Source organism: Corvus cornix, chromosome 13, assembly GCF_000738735.6.
Source record: "Corvus cornix cornix isolate S_Up_H32 chromosome 13, ASM73873v5, whole genome shotgun sequence".
Taxonomy (NCBI): Eukaryota; Metazoa; Chordata; class Aves; order Passeriformes; family Corvidae; genus Corvus; species Corvus cornix.
In genome coordinates, this window is record NC_046343.1 from 16,011,910 (window position 1) to 16,034,840 (window position 22,931).

The following is a 22,931-nucleotide window of genomic DNA, read 5'->3' on the forward strand; positions in this document are numbered from 1 at the left end:
TGGGTACAGTACTCCTAAGAAAAGACCAAACCCAGTTCTTCGGAGATGAGGGATGGGACCCTTGTCAAACAAGAATCCCTCAGCTGACAGAAAACTACTTAAAAATTTTTAACATCAGGCACAGGATTAGCTGGTGGAATTCTCCACCATCAGACATAACTCAAAAGAGTGAAGCAGGGGGAGGTCAGTCCACTGATGTGGCTGGCAAGAACACAGAAAATCTGCAATACTGAGGATTATAAAAAAATTCTGGAACACATGCAGGAAATAAATCCTGTTCTGGACATTTTCCAGCTCCTAACTAGTACCCCTAAGGAGGAAATACAGCATTCTAAAAACATTTCTGCACCAAATCTTGAAGCGACATTGGTATTGACGCTTTCTGTGTGATGAAGAATATGGAGCACAAACTGCTGTTCTTCACACACAGAGAGGCAATCCACCAACGGTGACTTGGAACATGGCATAAAACAGACCCTCAGCTCCACCAGACCGTCACTCAACTACCTGGGATACAAAACTACAAAAGGGCCTGGGAATACTATCCAAGATGGACCTTCTTGCCTTGTTTGTGTACTTTAAATAGGGGAATCAAGGAAAATACCATATAACTTAACGTTTTCACACAGAGCCAACCACCACATTTTTTAACATTTGTTGAAGCCCATGCAGAAAAATCTGCACGTTGACTCCAGTGACTGAGCCACACACAGGAGTGCTTCATAACAATCAGCCTTTACCAAACAGGTGCTGGGCAGATACTGCTTTTGGGACAAACTGATCAAAAGCGGCCAGTGACATGGCACATCATCCCAACACTCCATCCAAAGACCAGCTTCATGCCTTTTACTGTCCTACTGGGTGCACAGCTGAGGAAGTCACTGGTTAAGAGTTCACTAACTACTCACAGCTGGTCTGAGAGCCCAGTTTGTGCTCCCAAACATCGTGCAGCTGCCGATACTCCTGCTGGGCCAGCTCAAGCCTCTGCTGCTTCACTTGATAGATCTCCTTCTGCGCAGCAATGGCCTCCTGGGCCAGGACAAGGTAATCCTTCAGCATGTGCTCCTGCTCCCGCCGCCATTGCACCCGAGGGTCTTCTATCTGAGTAGTTTCTTGGAGAGAAAACAGAAGGTGGCAAGATCAACACAATGCAGGTTTGTTCTGCTGCTTGGAAAAGCTCCACCGTTTGTGACATTTTAAAATAGTCTCTTGCCCCATCCCTGTAATAAAAAAGTGGAATAAAGATATTTTCCTTTTTTCTAAGGAGGTGACTGTTGATCCACAATGAATTCCAATGAGTTCTGCCATGCTGAATAGAACAATTCACAACTAAACTGTCATACAACTCTCCAGCTCCTCTGCTGCTGAAGCCACCCTGGTTCTGGCTCTTAAAAACATCCACCCAAGAACATGCACACATAGCTCTAAGAAACTGACACTGACTGTTAGACTTATCTTTATTGCAACTGCTTTACAACATTACTAATAAAATAGCTCTACTATTTCACTGTTATAAAAACTTTCAGAAAATATCATTGCCACATGACTGCATTATACTGCACCTGACAACATGAAAGCAATTACAACTCTGCCCATCCTCTTTTGCTGCCAAGAGGCTTTTATTGCAGAGGGGAAAGAAAACCTGCTCACTCAGATTCCAGAGATAAGTAAAAATAAAGTCTGATTAAATCACAAAATGTATTCATGAAAGCATCTTAAATGACATTATATGAACGGCATCTCAGAGTGGGAGTAAACATTTCCTTCAGGGAAAGCAGGCACAGCAGTAAATCACTGAAGAATATGGGAGGTGGAGTTTAGGGTAACATAGGGAATGCGGCCATGAGCAGTTACAGCACTCCCATCTCCGTTACCCCAACACAACCAGTACATTGCTTTCCAGGCTTCTAATCATGAAAAAGGCATAAGGTCACAGATATGCAGCTAGTCCTAATACTAATGAGGCAAATTTATTGTCAGTGTTTGTCTGTTCTGTGAAGAAGTGCCCAAAATATTTTTCATTTCTATTTCAAGGCTATTCCATGTTCTTGTTTGGAGCAGGTTCCAATATTTAGTCGACCAAGTGCTCTGAACTGTCTAAACCAACATGCTTGAATAAGGATGCCTAGTTACCACATAATGAATAATTAATAGGAAGGACTTGCTTGAAACTATCAGTGGGAATCTAATCTGCATATCTTAAGAGCCTCTTTAAATATTTAGTAAAAGCTGCCAGAGTGGAAGGTACGAGCAGCTCTTAAGTGAGTCAGGCATAAGACCAACACTGCAGTACACAGGATGTGGGGAAGAGAAATTAGACAATATTCTTAGCAGCAGAACTAGAAATAAAGGGGTTTACCCAAGGGATGGACACTCAACCCTTTTCACAAGCTGTCTATGATCATGCTGAGGAGAAAATTAACTGGCTACTCCACCAATAAGTTGTTTTTAACAATATCTCAAGACCCAAAAGAACACATGGCACTTCAAATTGCATGGCAAAACTTGGAGAAGCCACAAAATACAATCAAAAAACCCCAGTATAGTTTGTAGAAGTATTTCAACAAAGAGTCCTTTACAGGTCCTGCAAGCAGAAGCAACATTTCAGCTGATATTACACTGAAGCTAAGTCTGGACCTGAAAAACTGCCCCAAAATAACTTGAGTAAAAAGCAGCTGCTTGTGCCAGCTGTAAGTGCTGATGCTCTCATGGATAGCACTGTGGTCTGTCTTAGAGAGAACAAAAGAGAGATCAGGAGGACACAGAATCTGTAAGATTCTGAAATCTCCATGCTCCTGCCTCGATTCTTGTCCCCAAATCCCATTTTCCAGATAACCATTACCCACACCCAGATGAAATAACTGCCTTTACTCCACAGTTGAACCAGAAGGGGAAAGTCTGCTGTGAGTTACCCAGGAATGCCCCCACATTCCCAGACATACAGCTTCCCTGGACACACCTGCACAGTCACCAGCAACTGTGACTTAGGGCCCTCTAATGTCCAGGATAAAAAGTATGTTGGCAAAGTACCCATGGCTCTTGAAGTCTGATTCAGGATACTGGGTCATCAGTCTACCCCAACACAAGTCTTCAGGCCTGGTCATTTCCAGTTTTTCCTTAGACTAGCAGCACGTTCTTCCTGTAATCCCAAAAAGGGTGGTGGAAGCTGCTGCAGGAAAATTCCTCTATTATAAGCAATGAGGAGGAAGACTGCAAAAGCCTACAATCCTGAGCAGCTCTGCGGGGTGGTGAAGCACTGCCAGTGCTCCAAGCCCATATAGAATCTGACCCAGGGAATGCTCAGCAGACAGCTCACACAGAGGATGGACAACACACTGAGGTATTGAAATGCTTTGGGCCCAGATTTATTCTAAATATTCATCTCAACCTTTTCAGTACTCACAGCACTAACTGTAACCCCTTGATTGCAGCTTTCAGCTTTGGTTTTCAAACACGTAAAACCAATCAATGAAAATGTTGGCCAAGGGCTCTCATTGAGCCCCAGCCACTGAAAAATACAAAATACATTCAGAAGTGAGATGAAAGAACTATAGAAACTCAGGCTATTACATCATTTGTTGTCTTGTGAATTCTTAATTTAATGTTGAGCTTGTCATAAATAAATCTGGTTGTTTGATGTTGGAGGAACGTAGTCTTACAGTGCTTGCATCAGCATCATTTCTTTGTGCAAATCACATTCCAAAGTTCTCCCAGAGAGACACACTCAAGGCTATATGCATTAATGCTGTATTAGGAATATTCTGGGTACTCAATTCCATTTAATTGTATTTTGTCTCAGAGAGGTGGTTACAATTGTTCTCCATCTCACTTCTTTTAATGGCTTCTGGCTTTAGATTTAATTTAAGACTGTCCTTGGGCTTGTTTCTGAGAACTAGTCTCAAATACTTGTGCAGTATGAGCAAGACCCAGTATGGCTCCATCCCCTTCCCACCCTCGGCAATTCCTTCCTGCCAGGGAATCTCTGAGAGACCTTGGAGAGGAAGAAGGTTTTGGACACACTCCAGAGGATACTTCAACATAAACCACAAAGATGAGCAGCCTGATTAGACTAAGGTAAATGGATATATTCTGCTCTATCATGATTTGGATTAGAGCTGGCATAAGAAATATGTCTTGAGTTTGTTTCTCTTTTTTTTAACCTTTTAGCTGAAATTCTCATTTAAATATTGCAGCCTCTGACATCCCATAGAAGTGGAACTTTTAAAAATGAAAAGTTATTAAGCAGGTGTCAGCACAGTTTGAAGGCTTCTCTGCATGCCCCTGAATCCTGTGGTGCCTGTGAGTGGCACAGACCAGGGCAACTGCCCCAGATCTGCAACAGACCTTTGCATACTCACCCTGTGCCAACTCAAATGTATAAATAAGACCATGTTTGGTTTGTCCCAACTACATTCAATCATTTAGGTTGGAAAAGACCTTTTGGATCAGGGAGTCCAACCACGAACTTAACAATGCTGGAGTTTCTGCTAACTGGACCAGGGGTCCAACAGGTTTCCATGTCCCACAGCTTCAGGTCAAGGCTCTTTTCCCATTCTTGGACTGTGAAACAGACACCAGACATGGTCTTACAGACCTGTAGGAGATCCAAATTTGTGCCTTGCAACATAGCACCTTCTAAAGCAAAGTTTCTCCACTCCTCTCCCCTGCAGATCTCCTTTGTGTGATTCTGTAGACTCGCCTACCCTTTCCCACTTTCCTATAAAAAGAAAAATCTGTGTCCCCTACCTCACAGAAAAATACTTAGGATGGAGCCATGTAAAGATACGTAAATCCAGTGACTTTAGGATGACATTGAGTTCTAAATAAAAATATTTGTGTCACCATTAAATCTGGAAACTTCTGCTCCTTGTATTGCAGAGGTCAGTAGTTAGTGCTTTTTGGGAATAGGCTTTTTTCATTCCGCATTTTTAATACCCAAGAGAAGTTGCTAAAGCCTGAAAGGTGCAGTCTCAGGCAGGGTGAAGTTGTGGCAGTTTTGAAAAAGGGGAGGGTGTGAAGATGAAGATACCCAAGGGGAAAAAAAAAATTCACCAAGGAAAGAAATGCACCAGACTTCCATACTTTTATTTTTTTTAAATCCTGTAATTTTCTAAAAGAAAAAAAAAAAAAGGTTTAAGTTCTCAGTTGAAGTCCTAGAAGTGGATTTTAAAAAACCCACAACTTCAAGGCACTTCAAGGCACTTTTGTCTTTTAAAAGTTTCTCTCTTAGCACAAGTTGCAAGCTCCCCTAAAAGGGCCTGGACATGGTTCTGCTGTAAACTTCTGGGCTGCAGCTGGAGCGGTTCTGTAAAGAGAATCAAAGTCACTGACTTATTTTGCTTATTACTTTTTCAGGGGATTTGTTCTAGCATAACCCATTCCAGTTATTCTAGCAATGTCTGTAATGATATATCAAATACTGTATTTTCTTATAATTCAAATGAGCTTATAAAGTTAACTCTTCTGGTCTATCGAGCAATCTAGCAAAGGGTGTAAGCAGTGGCTTAGCTTGAGGATAAAGACACCACAAACCTGAACCCTGGACAGGATATCCCAAGCTTACTTGAGGGTTTTGTCTCCAGCAAAGGCAGTGTGAGCTCCTGCAGCCAAGGGAGCTACCCCTGCCAGGGGAATGAACACAAGACCTTTGCACTGTTTCTGATGGTCTTGCCACAGGGACAAATTCCAGGCTAAGAACAAACTCCAGATCACTGCTACCCAGTTGGACTCCTCAGCAGAACCAAATCTTACAGAGGTGTGTCCATAGTACTGGCTTGAACATGGCTGCCAATTTGAAGACTGCAACCCAAAAGGTCTCAAATTCCTGTTTAGAGAGGGAAGTACTTTGTATGATGGAGAAGGACAGGATTTGATTTCACAAGCTGCAGATCTCACCTACTCTAAAACATGCTATTAGTAACTTTGTGGTTTTGTGTTCAGTATATTTTAATACAGGCACAAATCACTCTGCAAAAACACAGTGGCTTGTCACTTACTGGTATTGTGGTCTATGTAATAGACTCCGACCTGAGGGTCATAAGCTTCTTCCCATCCTAAGGGCAACTCATCACTGATGCAGTCAGCAAAGGTCAGTGGTTTAGTATACCTGAAATGCAAAATAACATTTAGCACAAATAAAAGAAAACTCCCATATGTCTGTTCCAAACAACTGGCCAGAAAACAAATGCCACAATGGCTTCAGTATCAAAAACAAAGAGAGTTGAAAACTACTTTAAAGCTTTTGTTTTAATCAAATAATATACCACCACCTCTTCCCTTTCTCCAACTGAAGTTAGAGCAAGATGAATTCATTCTGACAGAGCTCCAGAGCCTTGCCCAGCTCAGCCAGTACTTGCTCGACAAAGGAACATTAAGAACTTTGCCAGAAACAATCCCTGTCTCTCAAGTGAAAGAACAAGACTGTTTGCAGGCAAATCCAGTACCAAAAATATGTAGACAAGAAGGAGCAAGATGAGAAATGCAATTTGCATAGCATGAATAAGTAAGACTGAACAATCAATAGCAAGTGCTGAGGACTGTGGGACCACTTGTCATGCAACGTCTCTCATTTGCATTGCAATATGCTGTGTTTCATTAATGACAAACGAGATTAGTTTCTCAGTATCATGAAAACGTGTAACCCACTCCGTCCAAACAAGGAAGTATTTCCACAGCACTGCTCTGATGAGTTTTTCTATTACAGACCACATCCAGCAACACTCTGAAGGCTTGTATGGCTAAACACAAAGCTTAGAGTACCCACTCCTTGAGTGACCCCACAGATTTTAATCACCGAAACCACGTCCCTTTCCTCCCTTTGATTAGGAGTTAATGAGGTTCAGCTTGCACCAACAAAACTACAAACCAAACAGCACTGCAGGGAGGCACAAGCCAGGAGGAATTAATCTTGCAGGTGCCTTACATCCCCAGCTGCCAAATGCACAATATGCCAGAGGCCCATCGATCCATCACACAACCCCAGTGCTCTGCATGGTGTCTGTGGAAGGAGGGCCGTGACTTCATGTTGGGGGCTGAGTCTGACTTCCCAGAGAAGCCCTTGTGGCAGAAAGCACAGGACACACTGTACAACACCACAGACCCTCTAGGCAGGCACACACAGAGCAAAGGGGTGAACAAGCACACACAGAGCTGCACCCAACTCTGCCACACGCAAGCAGCACGTCACAGGGAGGCAAAGGGGGACACAGAGCAGGTCTGCAACCCACTGCAAGAGACTGAACAGGTTTCCAGCAAGTCTTCCCCATCCAAAGGTAATTGAGGAGGGCTGGCAGACAAAGAGTTTTACTAAGTTCTGAGCAGACGTCATCTGGAGGCACTGAGCAACCAGCTGGTACTCCCATACTAACATCTTACAGTCACTCATTGTTAAGAGGAATTTTAGGAAAAAAGTCTCCAACCAGAAGGGGTTCAGCATAAAATCAACATTTAACAGCTAATGTAATTCCCCTCTAAATATGACCCATAAGTTTGGTATGCAGTAAGAATGGGGTGGGAACATTTTTGTAAAAGCCATGTAAGCCACTAACACCTCTAATTTACCTGCTGTTGCATTTCCCTTTCAACACACTGCCTTTGCCATACAAAGCAGTGTTTCAACCACTATTTTCTCAGAAAATTTCAATTTAATTTAAAGCTCTGCAGTGCAAAAGAACTCGGAGCTTCACAAAATACAATTGTGAAACTTTTTCAATGAAGTTTCACTGAAGGGGTTTATTTTTACAGTTCTTAATCTAGACTGTGTACCAAAAGTGTATTTGTATAGAAAATAGATTATCTGAAAATAAAATAGAATCTCAATGCTTGTGATTTGCTATCCCTTATCCCATGCTCTTCCCTGTGGATCAAGCTGTTTCCCCAGCCTGAGTACCCAATATGTGCTGCTCTGAGTTGATCAAATCAGAGATGCACAAGGGTAAAAATGCAGAGCAAGGTCAGATAGAAGCCACTCTTTGGAGATAACAGAGATGAAAGCACCGTAGCAAACGTGTCAGCAATGTTAAGTTAAACACCAGGGTTAACACTTTCACCCTCTCTGAAAATGGCATCTGCTTTTATTTAACGATAGCAGTTCACGTGGAAGCAGGACAGGTAGGGAAGAGGGAGGGCACAGTGCTAAATGCTGAACTAGGTGGACCTCCTCCCATCCGTGAGAGGGGCACAGTCATGCTGGGATCATAGAACCATGAAATACGCTGAAGGGACTCACAGGGATCATCCTGTCCAGCTCCTGGCCCTGCACACACACCCCAACAATCCCACCCTGTGCATCCCCAAGAGCGTTGTCCAAGCGCTCCTGGAGCTCTGGCAGCCTTGGGGCCACGACCATTCCCTGGGGAGCCTGGGCAGTGTCCCACCACCCTCTGGCTGAGAAAACTTTTCCCCTATATCCAACCTAAACCTCCCCAGCTCAGCCTCATGCTGCTTCTGTGAGTCCTGCCACTGGTCATGGGAGTGAAGACATCGGTACCTGCCCCTCTGCTTCCCTCACGAGGAAGTTGCAGACCACAATGAGGTCTCTCCTCAGTCTCCTCCTCTCCAGGCTGAGCAAACCAAGTGCCCTCAGCCACTCCTCACACAGCTTCCCCTCCCAGACCCTCCACCATCCTTGTGGCCCTCCTTTGGACACTCTCTAATGGTTTAATGTCTTTGTTAATATTGTGGTGCCCACAGCTGCCCTCAGGAGTCAAGGTGGGGCTGCTAGGCCACAGGAAAGCCAAGGGGTATTTTCCAGTGCATCATTTGGCTAGTAACACCCTAAATATTGCTGTGAATTGGTGGCATGATTGCTGTTCTGCCACTTCTGTAGAGAGCTTTGTAAGAAGAGGTGCAATTCCATCCTGGGTCTGCAGTCCCCAGCACTGCACACCAGCTTCCCTTCAGCCCCACAGAGCGATTAAACCAGCAGCCATGCACCTCCCACGTCCCAGCTACAGTGCTCAACATTTTTGGTGAGTGATCCGAGCAAGAATCCCTCAACATGGAGCAGTAATTAAACCCACACTTAAAGCACGTTACATGAGGGTGTGTGGCAGACATAAAATATACCTCAGTAAATTAGTTTGAATTACACACTGAGTGGAGTTTCTTGCAGAATTCTGCTCAAGAATCACACCTAACATTAATATTAAACGCTTTCTTGGTAAAAAACAAAAACCAGTGTGGAGCTGCACTACCAGCCCTAGGTCTTGGGAATACTTTCATCAGGGAATGGCACTGTAGTGCCAACTTCAGTGCTCCAAAGTGTAACACCAAACTTATAAAGCTTCTGTTCAGCTTTTGTCCAACCCTATTTTGTTAGAAGCAGCTGAATTCCTTATAAAAGTGCTCAGAAACTGTCAGATTCAATAGGAAGCCAGGACCAAGCAACTGAAGGATGCTTATTCCTATTTTCCATATGAAATGCAATGCATGAACTACATCCAGCCAGTTCTTTCAGTTAGAGTTTTGGAAAAAGGAAAAAAAGCAAGGCAGGATCAGCCTGCTATAGCAATGACACAAGCCAACTGGAGACTTGCCAGTTACTAGGGCTCAGAAACAGACAATTATTTCACTTTTGAGTCTCATATTTTCAGCATATCTCACAAGGAGCACCCATCACCAAGCACAGACTAGTGCCCTCCTCCATGGCTGCCCACAAGCTTCCAACTATCCCATTTGTACAGAGGAGTAATCTGTCATTCAACTAGCAAACAGAAGAATAATTAGTTTTCTGACTAAGAGTGTAATTCCATTTGTTATAGACAAAATAGCTATTTCCCCAAGTAACTGCAGCTTCATAACCATATTACTTGCCTTTTTAAGCTCCTTTCCCTAGTTGTTTTGGGGAAAACTGGCACAAATCAAAGTAGCAATGGTACAATTAGATGAAAGACATGTAATATGTTGTGTAGCAAGCCTTTGAATACAGCATAGAAAGAAAAAAGAGATTATTTCCTTGTTTTAAGATATGATTTTAGGGGTTGTTATGAAGACTAAACTAAACCAATTTTCCAGAAGGGGTCCAAAAATGCAGTGTCTCCCTGAGCATACTCACAATGACGGATTAAAGAGCAAAAGGAGAAGCTTCTTTCTCACAGCAGGACATGATTTAGTTAGTGCATTACTGCTGCATAAAACAGGACTGTACCTCTGCATGTGGGAAGTTAAAGCCAGGACACATCTGCAGGACTGTTCCTTTGAAACGTCTCCTTTACAATTCACAAAGCTTCCTAGCTGCCTTGAAAAAATCTCATCAACTCAGTCAAACCACATTACCACATAACAGGTCCTCCCTGTAGCTGGACTCAAAGCAGCAATGCACAAAAATGGACCCCTTTCACCACTGTGCTCATAACTAAGGAAGGAAACCTGCAAAATGGTTTGTGCATTCCTTGCCCTCCTTCCTCAGGGAAACCTTCAGATTCACTCACCCAGTTTTCACAGGAAAGCAATGCACCCAAAAATTCAGAAAATCCTGACTATGACTTCTGATCTCCAGTCACAAAGAGGGAATCAAGGGGGCAAACTTAAGGTCTGTACACACAGCACTTTTTATGAAACCCAAACTGGCCTAGTTAAAAGAGATGACACTTTGGGACAAGAGTTTGTTTGCATCTTCCAGCCATGTTCGCTTTGCTTTGACACCCATCAGACATCAGTTAGACCCGAACTACTCCTCAAGTGCTTCATCTGCTTCTAAGACAGAGGCTGAGCTTAGTATAGGACCTCTACAAGAGAAACTAGCCTGAACTAAAGAAGATACTTTTAAATCACAGCCTAACTCTGGCCTTCTAGCTCACCCAAAAGTCACCCTATGTTCACCTCATAGGAACTCACCCATATACCACATTCATCACACCTGTGACTGCCATTCCCCCATAGGTATGTTTTAATTGGGGTCATTATTAGGAATATTTAGTATTTTGAAAAAGACACATCAACCTACATTTATCCACTTCCATCATATTTTCTTAGCTTCCAGTATGCAATTTTTAAATTCCATTTCATTCAAGAAATTCAAATTTACTTGAACAAGTGCAGCTGCTCACAAGGACACCTGGAAAACAGATATCCACAGCAACCACCACACACAGCAGGTGAAGGTCGCTGTTTCAGAAACTAATCCTGGTAACAGAGGTAAAAGAGAACAGCATCACCCAACTTCCTAATCTGAGGAGCATCTGACAGTCTTCAGGCAGAGGCAGGACAAGGGTAAAGCCACTGCTCACCCACCAGCTGTGGTGAACATTCCAAGACACTTCCATCTTTGCAAAATGTTTGCCCACAGTAGCTCAACTATTTGTACAGCAAATGATGTCCAAATCCCACTCCCACAGCAGGAAATAGAAAGTCATATTATATTAAAATGAGAAGGGTTTCTGTATTTCTTATTTTTCATCACCTCCAGTTTCTATCACAGATAAAACTGAAAGCCAATGTTATCATGTGCAAACAGTATTAAATGGAAGCTTGCTCATCTTAGATTCAGAAAGCCTTTCTATATTCTTTAACTCCACTGTTGTCAATCAAAAACCTCATTACACAGGAAACCGAAGGCAAATAATCCTTGTATAACCGGTTTTTGATTGACAGAAGGTTTGTTAAACATGGCTGTACAGAGGTTCCTGGCAGGAGCTGGAGATGGGCGACCTGTGCCACTTACAAATCTGGAGTTAATACCACAATGGTAACAGAAATCAATTCTGAACTTCCTAAACCAAGAAATGTTATTTTTGTAATTACTGCATTTCAGTATCAACCTACCAGGTACCCTATGGGGGCCTACAGCAGTAAACCAGGCCCACGAGCAGCTCCTGGTGAGGCTCACAGCCATGAGGACATAAGTGCACATAGGTAGATGTGCACTCAGCAAACACTGTGCTTGGGTCATGGAGATGAAAAGGTTTATAAACCAACAGTGCAGTGGCAAGCTTCTACACCATGCATAAAACCACCTAATCCCTGTGTTTGCAGGGCTCCTCAGACCCTGGAACAAAGTAAAGCCATTTAAACAGGGGAGCCTTATTTTAATCAGTTCAGCACAGATCACATGGCCTCGTATGAAATCCTTCATGACTCTCTATGGGCGAGAGCACAGACCAGGGGATTTCCCAGTTTGCTGTACCTACAGCAGCAGCTCACCGCACAAGGAACAAAGGCAGCACCTGGATCGCTCAGGACCATCATGTCAGCTCCTCTTACAGCTACAGCACGAGCCACCAAACCCTGACAAACACCCTATCAGCCCTGCTGAGCTCTCCCCTTCCCTCCTGCACTCACAGGTACACATCTAGTGTGTGGGGCACACAGGCCTCATGGGCAAGAAGTCAAGCCAGATGACATAATTATGAGTTGTGGCAGATGCTTCCACTCATACCATTTCTCTTACAAAACCAAATAGTTTTTCAACCCAGCATTTTGCAGGAGAACCTTGGAGTCAGATTTTATTTTCAATGGCTTCTATGTTTCAATTTTATTTTTTCTTTACACAGCATTTCTTCATTTCTTGTTTGAATAAAGCTCAGTGCTCATTATGTATCAGGATGTGCTGCACAGACCAGGATAGGAAATGAGCTAAAGGCACCTCAGGTCCAGCTGTGACACTGGGGTAGCTGTAGATAAGGAGTTTTGAGGAACTCAAACTTCCAGCAGAGCTGCTACTGGAACTCAGAAGACTGCTGCAAGAATCCCTGCCAGGAGGCTCCACATGATGACATACAAGCTTCTTTGTTTTTAATGAGGTCATCCCATTCTCAAGACAGATGATGATTATTTTTAAACTTTAGCACAGAAAAACCTATCACTTTGCTGTAGTCCTAGAAAATTTGTCTGCAATCTCCTCCTCACAAAGCTTTTAAAAATAGACTCCTACACATTTATTACTCAACTTGGTGATCCAGCCCTCAAACACACCGGGGCTATTCATCACTATAGTAACTATTTTCCCTGGGAGCATCTTCTCTCGCTGCAGGGAGGATTGCCTTTGGAGGCTGGGGGTGTGGCCATGAAGAGGCCCTGTTTTATGATCTTGCTGGCAAAGCTTTTCTCCCCCCATCTCCACACACCTGTGCATGACGAAATGCTCCATTGGATTCCCACTCCAATGGCAGTTTAGGCAAGAGGCGATGGGAACAGCTCACCCCTAACAGCCAGGATCCTCAGCAGTGACACAGCAAGCAGCTCCAGGCCAAGTGACACCTCAGTTGCACCAAAACCTCACCAACTGCAGGGGAGTTGGAGGGGGAGACCTCTAACACCCAGAGGAGCAGAAAAGCCCAATTCAGGACCACCATCAGCAGAGGGGAACCATGAACAGGAATGTGCTTGCCAGGTAACAAGGAGAAGCTTCTAAGAAGTGATCACAAATTTCAAAAGTATACTCCAAGGAGTCTAATGAGCGATCAAATATGACATTTCAAAGTTTTGGAAGGCGGACATTATGCCAAGACCCACACAAAGGCCCAGTCACCTTGAACTTATAGTTGCCTCAAACACAAGTCATTTCAGTGACTGCCAGTGTGTGGTCCTGGTCTTGCTGTGAATAAAGGGTAACAGGGAACGAAATTACACTCTTACGGTAAAATGGGGTCAAGTCTGAGAAAAACAGCGTATTTGAGGCAGTAAGTATAAACCAAACAAATTTGCTTAAACTTCAACATAAATATTACCAAGAGAAATGGCTTAAAATAAACAACACATCTACTCAAACTGCAGAGCTGTTTGCTTTTCAGAAGTGGTTGCCTTCGTTGCCGTGGTTATTGAGCATCTTCTCAGCCTCCCGAAGAGCTCTTTCATCTTGTATTTCCTCCTGACCCCTGATGCTTCATGCATTCGGCCACCTCTAGGATACGCAGGTACAACATCTATCTTCAGAGCTCATTTTCCAAGCTATCATAATTTTAAACATTTTTATTGACACTCAAGAACTCAATGATGTTCTTTGGCCAGGCCCTGAGGGTAACCTCTGTACCTCATTAAGGTGATCTTGAGCTGTGTGTAATTTGCCAATTAGACCCTCTACTGCTTTCACATGAGCAGGTAACACCCAAATTCTTCTTTTATACTGAAATTAGTCACATACTGCCCAAGTAGATTCTCCACAAAAGAAATCAGGAGACACCAAAGACACCTGCAAGTCAGGCACCAGTCTGTATTTCAGGTATTCTGAACACAAATGCATTTATACCTTTAATAGCAATACATTTCTATTAGTCAAATAGATTCACAGAAGCATTAAGCTATATAATACACACAGTTTATGACCCCATCAGGCACAAAAAGTATGCCTAAAACACCAGTACAGTCAGCTGCTTGTTTGTTCTATCCACATCTGAAAAGGCTTGCACGTTTACAAGCTCTACTTTGCACACACAGACAGTCTGTTTGCCTGTGTATTTCTTTTCAGTACAGATCATTTACCTCTGGAAGCAAAGAACAACTAAGTTATTTGCAAGGAGAAGGCTATCAAAAACCACTCGAAGATTTTAGATCATTCCCAGTGATTAACAAACCGGTTCTGCAAGCAGGAGGTCAGTCATACCTTCTTAATCACTCAAATGCAAAAATTCCTGGGATAGTTCAAGGTTAAAAAGTCAGGAAATGGGAGATGAGGCTTCTCACAACATTAACTTGCCTGCCAGCCTCTATATCCTGCATGCTTTCCTGAACCAATTAAGCAGAAAATATATAAAAGAGTGAGGTACAACTTGATGAGAACAGTACAACACTACTGAATAAAAAACATGCAAGAGTTGGAATTTAACCATGCAAATAATTCAAACATCTTTAATTTTAAGTAGCTGAAATTGGTTTTTAAGTTTGCTTTCAGATCTTCTAGGATGAGAAGCAGCCTTGTCACCTGCACAGCCTGAGTAGACGAACTAAAAATAAGTCAGCTTGCTCTTCACTTGGAAGCTCAACTGTTCTTGAATAAGGGGACTGGTCACTTCAGAGTATGGGGTAAATTGCCTACCAAGCATCCAGAGCAGTCAGACTAGTTCCTTGACATATTTGGGAGATTATGAACGGGAAGGCTCATCTCTGCTCTCACAGCCTGCATTCCTGCTTCCCTGAAAGGCTGCCTAGTGTGGGTGGCAGCAGTTTATATTGGCAAGATGCCTCAAGATAAGGAGGTGTATAGGACAAACTCCCCCTACAGTACAGCTCCTAGAGCAGGGAACCAATAGCTACTGTCAGAAAAAGATAAATATTTGACATCTCAGCAAGGAGGTAAGTATGGAACGATTGCCCTACCTCAGCATGCAGGAACACGTGCAATGCAGTGAGCACTGGGCTGACCATAGGGACAGGGATGATGGGGAACAGACTGGGGATTCACTCCACAACTGGGCTTCATCAGACACTGAATTTACACTTCATGTACAGTGATTACAAACTGAACTCTTTCAGAAGAAAAGCATGCTGCTGTACTTCTCACCAGTGTGTTCTATCCGTGAACAGCAAATGCCTCCTGCAACACTGTCAGCTCCTTTGCCCTTTATTCACATGACATTTGAAGTGACAATAGACAACCCCAGGATGGCATCACTAGACTCATCTAATCTCCCCAGTGCAGAAAACAAGCACTGCTAGTATGGAAACCTATTTGGAAAAGACAAGCGAAGCACAGGAGATTGTTTTACATGCACATGGTTTGCATGCTGCTCCCTGGTTCACCTCCTGCTAGCACTGGGCTAATTGCTCATCCATACAGCAGCTTTGGCAGGGCTGCCTGCTTGCTCTTTCTGCATTATAAACGTTCTGACTGAGTTATACAGCTATTTGATGGTCCCAATCCCAAACAGGCTCTCTGGTCTGCACCCTTGCAGAACACAGTCTAGGCAAGCAGCAGGGCATCACCAGAGCATCTTCTGCTCCTTGCCCTAAGTCAGATCAGCTGTAGCCACTCAGCTCCTATGCAATGCCTAGTTCAGAAAACATCACAGGCTCTGATCTGACATCAGCCTGCCACCTCAGAAATCATGGCCAGATAGAGCAGAATCCTGCTGCACAGAGGAAACTACCAAGTCACATGAACCATCCCCAAGGGGTCTCAGGGCACTCACAGGGCCCCTGCAATGCCACTGGAAACTCAGCAGTACCAGGTATGAACAGGAGTATTTCTGGCTGCCTGCAAGAATCAGAGGAGATGCCTGGTCAAGATGGTATCAGAGCAGTGAAGAACACAGAAGAACAAAAATCCTTCTGCTTGAAAAGCAACTGTGAATTCAAGATACAGAATACTTACCTGAGCATAAGCACAGCCCTGCAGACTGTAATCCATGCCGTTCCTGCAAGAGGGGCAAACCAAAATTATTTCAACAGACTCAGCCTTGTGAGTTAGCACTGAGGAGAGCCTTTGGAAAAGAAAGTATGGCAACTCACTTCTGATCCAAAGAGAAAGCCCAGGTTGCACAGCCCTCAGCTCATGAATGCAGCACTGCTGAAGCACAGAAGCACCTGGAATTCACAATATGAGCTTTACGACCTGCTACTGCTGCTGTAAGTGTTGAGGCAATGTGTTCTCAGACCCTGAAAAGCCATACTGTATAAAAATGAACAGAAATGTCAGAACAAGAACAGATGTCCAGAACAACCTTGTGAGAACAAAGCTTTAGGAGATGTAGGGTTAGAAGGTAAGAGTATAAAATTAATAGGTTTAGTATCTTTTTCATCCAAAGTAACAAAGCCTTGATTTACCATGTAGTTAAGCCACAAAAAAAAAATCATGCCAAACTGTGCAAAGCACTAAACATAGCTCAGTACTTCACACATTGCAAGGAAGTCGATACAAATCAACAACTATTGAAGGCTGCTCATGCATCTGAGGACAGCAAAAGTGAGATTTGCATCACCAAGTGAGTTTGATTGATTTACTCTTACAAACATCGTTCATTTTTAATGATCACTATGAACATACTTTGCCAACAGATCAAACTTGTGTTAACATGGAAGTTATAATGCCACTTGCTCTCTTGCATTCCCTTTTCCCACCTATCTTGGGTAGTTTAAAGCCCACTTAACAGTCCTTCTGCCAGCTCAGAAGTGGCACAAGCTAGCTGAGGATTTGGTTTTTCAGTTATTCCTCAGCTCAAAACAGACAGCATTTCTTTCCAGTAAGCAAAGACTCAGCATACATATCACTTCATCACTGCTGCTCACACTTCATGCTCCAGATATGTGTCAGAGACACACCTTACATAGTCTCATTAGTAATATTTAGCTACTATTTTACTTTAGTTTATGACCAAGAGCACAGGACCCTCCTTCCTTCCAAAGGAACAATCCTCCTCTTTTCAGTGTAACCCTGCTGAAGGTGGCTAAACCCACAGATTGTTTGTGTCTTTTTCCTATCTCTGTACTCCCCTTCTTCCATACATATGTAGTAGCTACGTGCCTCAGTCAAGCTCCTGGCTTGTCTGACAGCAGAGACACCAGCTTCACTACCACCATCCTAACTGCTCCACATTGAAAAGTGAAGGAGGTGAATCCCAACAAACAGGTTGCATTTCATCCCAGCTTTACAAGCCAGATAACCCCAAAGAAAAAGGCCAGAGATACCAGATTTGTCTTAATCAAGTATTGTGGCAAACAAAAGCTGAAGCCACGGCACGAAGCTCAGAGCAATGAAGAAGCTGGCCAGCAAGGCCACCAGCTTTGACAGAAAAGGTGTGTTCACACCATCCTGTGCTTTGTTCAGAAGCAGGCTCTGGACACGCAGCACAATCTCTGTAACCCCACTAGATACAGCACATGGCCTGTACCAACCCTGATAACTCTGCCACTCAACAGGAACACATACTATTTCCACAGGAACATCAGAGGTGGTGGCAAGACTACTCATTGCAGTCCTCAGCAAGCTGATTCAGCTCATTCGACAGGGAAATGAGTCTTCATGTACTAAGCAATGGGACTGCCCCCGTCAGCAGGGGCAAGTTCCACCTCCCTTGGGCTGAGGCCACACCTTTCCACAGGACCTAGAAACAAATGTCCCAAGGTCATTAATACACATCCAAATTCCTAGTACACACCTAGATCCTCTAAAACTGAAAAAAAAAAAAACAACCCTGAATTTCTTAAGTGAGATAATGTTTTATGCAAATGCCCTAAGCTAAGCATTTAGAAAGGAATTATTGAAGACACCAGTAAGTGCCTGAATTTCTTCAACACAAGCACACATTACACAAGGGTATGTTCCTATAGCCATGGAGAAAGACAGGTTTTATTCTATCCTTGTCAAGAGGAAAAAAAATCCACCACAAACCAATGAATTTAAAGTATCTGCTTCCAAAGCTGCAGCGCAGCCTCAGCAACTGAAGTGCCACAGTTACAATCAAGCTGCAACAATACTTAGATTTCTTCAGGAACGCAGCATTTTTCATTTTACAGCACATATTCATAGTAGTAAGTGTTGATTACTTTTTTTCACTAGAAGGATTGCTTTATCTGTACAGTGTCACTTTCCTGGGACATGCTTCAGGATTAGAAGCACCCAAAAAGCATCTTAGAAAAGGATCAGTTTCTAGGAGATGCAGTTATTTAACCTGAATTAGCATGTGACTGTACAAGTACACGTGCTAGCACAGGGGAGAGAGGGAGAATTGTGTTGGATCCACAGCACAAAGACATCTGCAACTGAGCCAGGCTAATGGTTTGTTACTTCTGTAAAAAGCATCTCTCCCACCTTACAACCTACACAGCTTTTCCTTGCTCCTCTTCCCAGACCAGCAGCTCTGCACCCTCCAAGCCCTCCCACAAGCTGCTTCAGTTCAGTAGAGCAGAGCAGCACCCAGACCGTCCTGACCGGTGCATTCCCAGTTGGGTTAGGGGGACTCAGCAGTGGACAGCATGCCAGGACAGAGGAGCATCAGGAACAGAAGCAGCACCGGGGAAAACCACAACCCCCCGTGCTGGTTGTGATGAGCTGTCTGGCTGCTCAACACATTTCTGGGCTCCAAACCCATAGATAAGGTTCACCTGCCACAGAATCATAATTAAACCTGCTCCTCTCAAGCGGCCCACCTCCTCCGGCTGCCAGCACTTGCCTTGCTACCACCTTCGGGCTCATTATTACTTATAAATACACAGAAACAGTCAACTCCAGAAGCCGATCCCTTCGATTCACACAGCCTGGGCCCCCCGGCAGCCCTTGTGGGGACAGCCGGGCTGTGGGGAAGCATCTCCCGGACCCGTGGCCGGGGCCGTGCAGCCGCAGCGCTCGCTGTCAGCCCGGCCGGCCGGGCGCTGTGCGCGGAGGAATGTGCTCCCTCACTGCACCTTTTCATCTCGATAAGGATTTTCAAGGTCATGTTCGCTCCCCTGCCCGCTCCTCCCCGGCTCCAATGAAATCCCAAGCACGCAGCCCTGGGCCCGGTGCTGCTCCCACCCTCGGCGTCTCCCGGACACCGGCACAACCTGTCGCATTCCTGGCGGCAGCACAGCCCACCCTTCCCTCCGCCGGCACCCGCTCTGCTCCCGGGGCAGCAACACCTCTGTCCCTGTACTGCAGGGCTGGGAGAGCTCTGCAGTGAGCCTTGTGACCGCCACGATTAACACTTCTGAATTAAATATTCCAAATAAAACCAGGTTCCAGTCTGGGCCAATGCCTAATCAAACTCACGGGCCAGGAGAGGGGCTCTAGTGGTAGCTCAGGCTGTGCACACTGAAGCACTTGGCTGCACGATCTGCTGAGCCTGTCTTCAAGGGCACTGCGTGGGGACTGCCTTTGGGACAGCCCCTGTCCCCACAGCCCCAGAGCAGCCAGCCAAACCAGCCCAGCATCAGCAGCCAAGGGGGAAGAGCCGCTGCCAGCCCAGGGCTCAGGGAAAGGCAGAGGTGGTGGCACTGGGCCTGGGAAGCCCTTCTCCTCCGGGCACAAAGGATGCAGCCCCCTCTCGTATGCCCAGCACTCATCACTGCATGGATACAAGAAGCTTAAGGACCCGCATACACTCCCTACGCCACACAGGATTTTTAGGGAGCTACTGGAGAATCACACACGCTGCCAGCTTACAAAGCCAGCTAATTATACAATCTGTTAAGCATGTATGCGCACACAACAGTGCTTTGAGTCATTAGAGGACGGGATTTATACTTCACTGCACGCATCTTGCTCTTTGTGAGTGCGTGCCTGGATACAGCCAAAATGAACACAAGTATCTGGAATGTCTGCAGCTCGCAGGCCAGCGCATCTGAATACAAAGCTGAGCCCTGCAAGGCTCAGACTGGCTGCCGTGACCCTCAGTTGCACATATCACTTCCCCAAAGATGGGTAAAATCTTTACTGCCTTTTTTATCACTCTGAGCATCTGGAAACAGACTGCAGCATAATGTTTAAGCCATATTCTGAAGCTGTAATATAGATGTTAGAGAGGACACAGCAGCAGTGCAGGTGATGGGTTGTGAGGACAAAGAGCTCGACATCAGAGCCCCACAATGGGGTTGTCCTGGGTTTAATCCCGGCAGAAGGGTCAGAGGGACCGTGGTTCCTATGGCAGCAGCAACTCCTCGAGGGTTGAGCCCACGCCAGATGGAGATCCCTGTCCTAGGTGTTTGCCAGACAGAGAATGCTGCAGCACACCAGAGATGCCTGCTCCCTTCAGTCATCACCAGTTCATTTCCTGGTGCCCAGTTTTGCTCTGCAAGGCAGCAGCTCTCCTCGGAGCACCCCAGGTGAAGTGCCCAGCGGCCCCAGGTCTCGGTTCAGACGAGGGCTCCCTTCCACACTGCACGTGGCCAAATCATCCAGGTGCTTCTTATGCAAAAACTGAGAGCATTAGCTATGTTTTTCATGGATTATATGATGTTTCTGGCAATTCTTGAATTTCTTCTGCTGAGGATTTCACTTCAGCTTCCCAAATCGCTAAATATCCAGCATAACATGCCAAGGAGCTCTAACCACCCCAACTGGCTTCATCCACTTATCATGGCTACATCCTGTGGACAGCCCTATCCCAAGCAATCACATACCTAGAGCTTATGCTAACTTTCAGAAGGATGTATTTGGCACTGGATTTTCCATTTTTACCTTCTATGTATTGCCATACTGCCTATTATTTAATGTGAACTCCAAAATAGGATTTTAAGCATTTGGTGCATAAGGCACAGAATATTATTTTGGGGCTTTGTAACAAGTGAAGCCAAACCACCTCCGTTTTCACATGTCTTTTCTTCCCTGCAAGTTGAGGGAAGCAGCAGAAGGCACAAATCTGTAAGAGCCTCAGCTTTGTCTTGGAAAATAAAAGTTGGTCAAAATAAGATCTTAAAATCTAGTAGAGGCCACACAAACCTAGCACAGTAGGAAAATCACATTTCTTTGTGTTGTGCCATATCGAACCCCAGCTCCTGTTCATCTGTAACAAGGTATTTTCCTTCTCTCAGTTTTCAATGCATGGGATGTAGTCAGGAAAAGAAGATGGTGAGCTACACCTATTCTCTCCCCACAAAATAAAGCCCTCTTTGTAAAGCAGCCTGGAAAACAAGTTGCAGGATCTGCAGGTGCCTTAAGGCACAAGACATTTTACTCCTGAGATTTTCTTGGGGGCCTAGAATGCCCCAGGCCGCCAGCACCTTCCCCTAAAATTTAGAAAGCAAGGTTCTGCAAAACAAGCTACTTCAAAGCTAGTCTTCTCTATGCATAATCCAATTTTTTTATAGCTCACATTGTTAGACATTCCTGTCCAGCTTACCTCAGTTGTGCTTTCCCTTCTTCCATCGAAGTGAAAAAAGGAAGAAGCTGGGGATTTTTTTTTTTCAGACAGTGTAAAGTAGTATTTCTTGCCAAGATCCCTCAGTAACACTTTTTCTCCATCACTACCAGGTTTTGTAGCCTTTATATATGCCAAGGGATAAGAAGCAGCTGAATGAGTCAGTCTCCCTCAGTCAAAACCAGTATTTGTTGCAAGACACTTGAGGTAAAACTAAAGCAGCTGGGGAGGTGGAAAGTGTTATCTGAACACCCACTCCTCTGTGGGTACAGAAAACTAGGAATTCAGGAGTACAGCCTGCACACACCATGTGTGCTGCTCTTCAGGCAAACCACACCAGGCACTGTGCAAGTCATCAGTTGCTTGATCTGGCCTCAGCTGAAGCTTGTTTATAACTCACTGAAGCTGCTCCAATACAACCATCACTGTTGCTCAAGGCAATTACCTAAACTATCTCAGCTATTCATTTTCATCCTTACGTCAAAGCTGTGGTTAATGGATCTGACACTGTGCCTTACAGTACCGTACACCTGCTATTAAGCAAGCCATCATGAGAGCTTACAGGTATGAAATTTGCTGCTTAACTCAGTACTGCTTCACCATCAGCACCTGAATGAAATGCAACCCCCATGCCAGCAATTTTTTTTTTCAGCAGTGTCACCATGTTACCCTTTTTATTCATTTCTGCCCACACGCTGATCTGCACCGCCAATGCAGAATTCACAACGTGTATATTAACTTGCTGCCACCAGCTCAGCTAAATAAATCATTATCCACAGTTCAGCTCACCTGCAAAGACCAAGCTGAAATTCTCTGACGAAGTACTGCCCTTACCTTGTCTAGTAACTTTAATCTAATCTGGAGACTGATCCAGAGAGCCAACTTGCTATCAAGTTCCAAAATCAGTGATGAATCTGCAGAACTATTAAAAACACAGACCTTAAGGGCAGAGGTATTTGAACACTCCTCCTTCTCACTAATAATGTCCTTTATTCAATGTCCTTCTAATAACTGCCAAATCAATGGCATAAACAGATGCTTCTACTGTTCCAAAGCAGTGAAGACAAGGGGTGGTGGTACTGCAGAAACGGCAGTGCTCAGGATGAATGAAATGTGACATTGAAATTCTAGCAGCACTTCAGAGAAAATATTGAGTGTTTTGCTAGGCTCCCAAGCAACCACATGCTGAGCAAGGCCAACAAGCAGGTAAAATGGTGCCTCCATGCA

At 44.5% G+C, this 22,931-nt stretch overlaps 1 protein-coding gene and 1 long non-coding RNA gene across 2 annotated transcripts in view; both read right to left on the bottom strand.

Moving 5' to 3' along the window:
* Window positions 1-22,931, bottom strand: part of WWC1 (WW and C2 domain containing 1) — a 66,763-nt gene that overhangs the window by 30,103 nt on the left and 13,729 nt on the right. The window contains 2 exon segments of the mRNA XM_039559585.1: window positions 909-1,112; window positions 5,997-6,106. Coding sequence (XP_039415519.1) covers window positions 909-1,112; window positions 5,997-6,106 — 314 coding nt within the window.
* Window positions 14,226-19,608, bottom strand: LOC120410723. The gene is made up of 3 exons (XR_005603047.1): window positions 16,384-19,608; window positions 16,247-16,289; window positions 14,226-16,129 (listed from the first exon to the last, which is right to left on the bottom strand). It is a non-coding gene; the product is annotated as an uncharacterized LOC120410723 (long non-coding RNA).